The sequence below is a fragment of the Sinocyclocheilus anshuiensis genome, unplaced genomic scaffold, assembly GCF_001515605.1.
Source record: "Sinocyclocheilus anshuiensis isolate Anshui unplaced genomic scaffold, SAMN03320099.WGS_v1.1 C32487416, whole genome shotgun sequence".
NCBI lineage: Eukaryota > Metazoa > Chordata > Actinopteri > Cypriniformes > Cyprinidae > Sinocyclocheilus > Sinocyclocheilus anshuiensis.
The window spans coordinates 1-1,033 of NW_015617072.1; the positions used below are offsets into that span (position 1 = coordinate 1).

The following is a 1,033-nucleotide window of genomic DNA, read 5'->3' on the forward strand; positions in this document are numbered from 1 at the left end:
TTTTTTTTTTAAATATACTGAGTCTATGTTTTAAATATTTGGAGAATTTATTTGGAAACCATCCATTTACATTCAGTCACTCAACAGGCATTTCTAAACAAATCAATACGAATAAGGAACAGCGCAAATCATTTATCACAAGATTCAACTATATTCACAGAACAATAACATAATACACAATGTAGAGCAGAAGTAAATGAACTAAATTAAGATTGACTGTACCTTATGCAACATAATGGCTACAAATACAATGAGCTGGACGCTGGTCTGAGACGTGGACGCAGCCGCTCCAAGAGCAACACCATCAGCTGGAGCACAGAGAGAATACAATATGATTATTGGTCAGACTTAACATATAAATAAGACCCAAATACAATCTGAAGCTACTACTAGAAAATATTAGGATACTGCAACTAAAGATGTTTCATTCACAGTATTTTTTACCTGCAGCATGAACGACCAATCCAAGTGTGGTGGTGACCTTAGAGCTAGCAGTCCTTCCTGCTTCTGGATCTAAAAATGTGGAGAGAATAGATTTAGACACTTTATACCATTCTAATTGGTGAAAATCAAAAACACCAGCGTCGTACTGACCATCACTGCTGTGCATGTGAGAACTGCCGATCTGATCCACCAGCAGCATGAAGACGAAGCCCAGCACCAGAGAGACGCCGATATACGCGTGGAGCTGCTCGTGACTGTGGCCGTGTTCAGTGCTTTGTCCCACGACTCCTTCTACAACCTTCTGTTCAGAAACTTCTGCTTCCACCTGCCCGTGGCCATGGTGGTGCCCACCTAAACCAAAACATGAGTGGGCACAGCTTTGGAGTCATTTATATCACCAGTAATGGGAACTAACTAAAGTTTTGTCACTACTAACATATAGTAGCAAGAAGTTGTGGTTTAGCATGACAAAACACTACGAAGCTATATTAATGTCACAATGTACTTGTGCACAGCATCATATCCAAACCTGCTCTGTCTCATATGAAGTGATGGACAGTTTGATTCATTCCAGTAAAATTTCTTTGTT

At 39.9% G+C, this 1,033-nt stretch overlaps 1 protein-coding gene across 1 annotated transcript; it reads right to left on the minus strand.

Annotated features, from left to right (window-relative positions):
* Positions 1-197: 197 nt before the first annotated feature.
* LOC107682690 (zinc transporter ZIP9-like) lies at positions 198-795 on the minus strand (the record flags this gene model as incomplete). The annotated part of the gene is made up of 3 exons (XM_016478857.1): positions 198-308; positions 445-513; positions 595-795. Coding segments are annotated over 3 exons (377 nt in total), but the record flags the coding sequence as incomplete, so codon positions are not given.
* Positions 796-1,033: the final 238 nt, after the last annotated feature.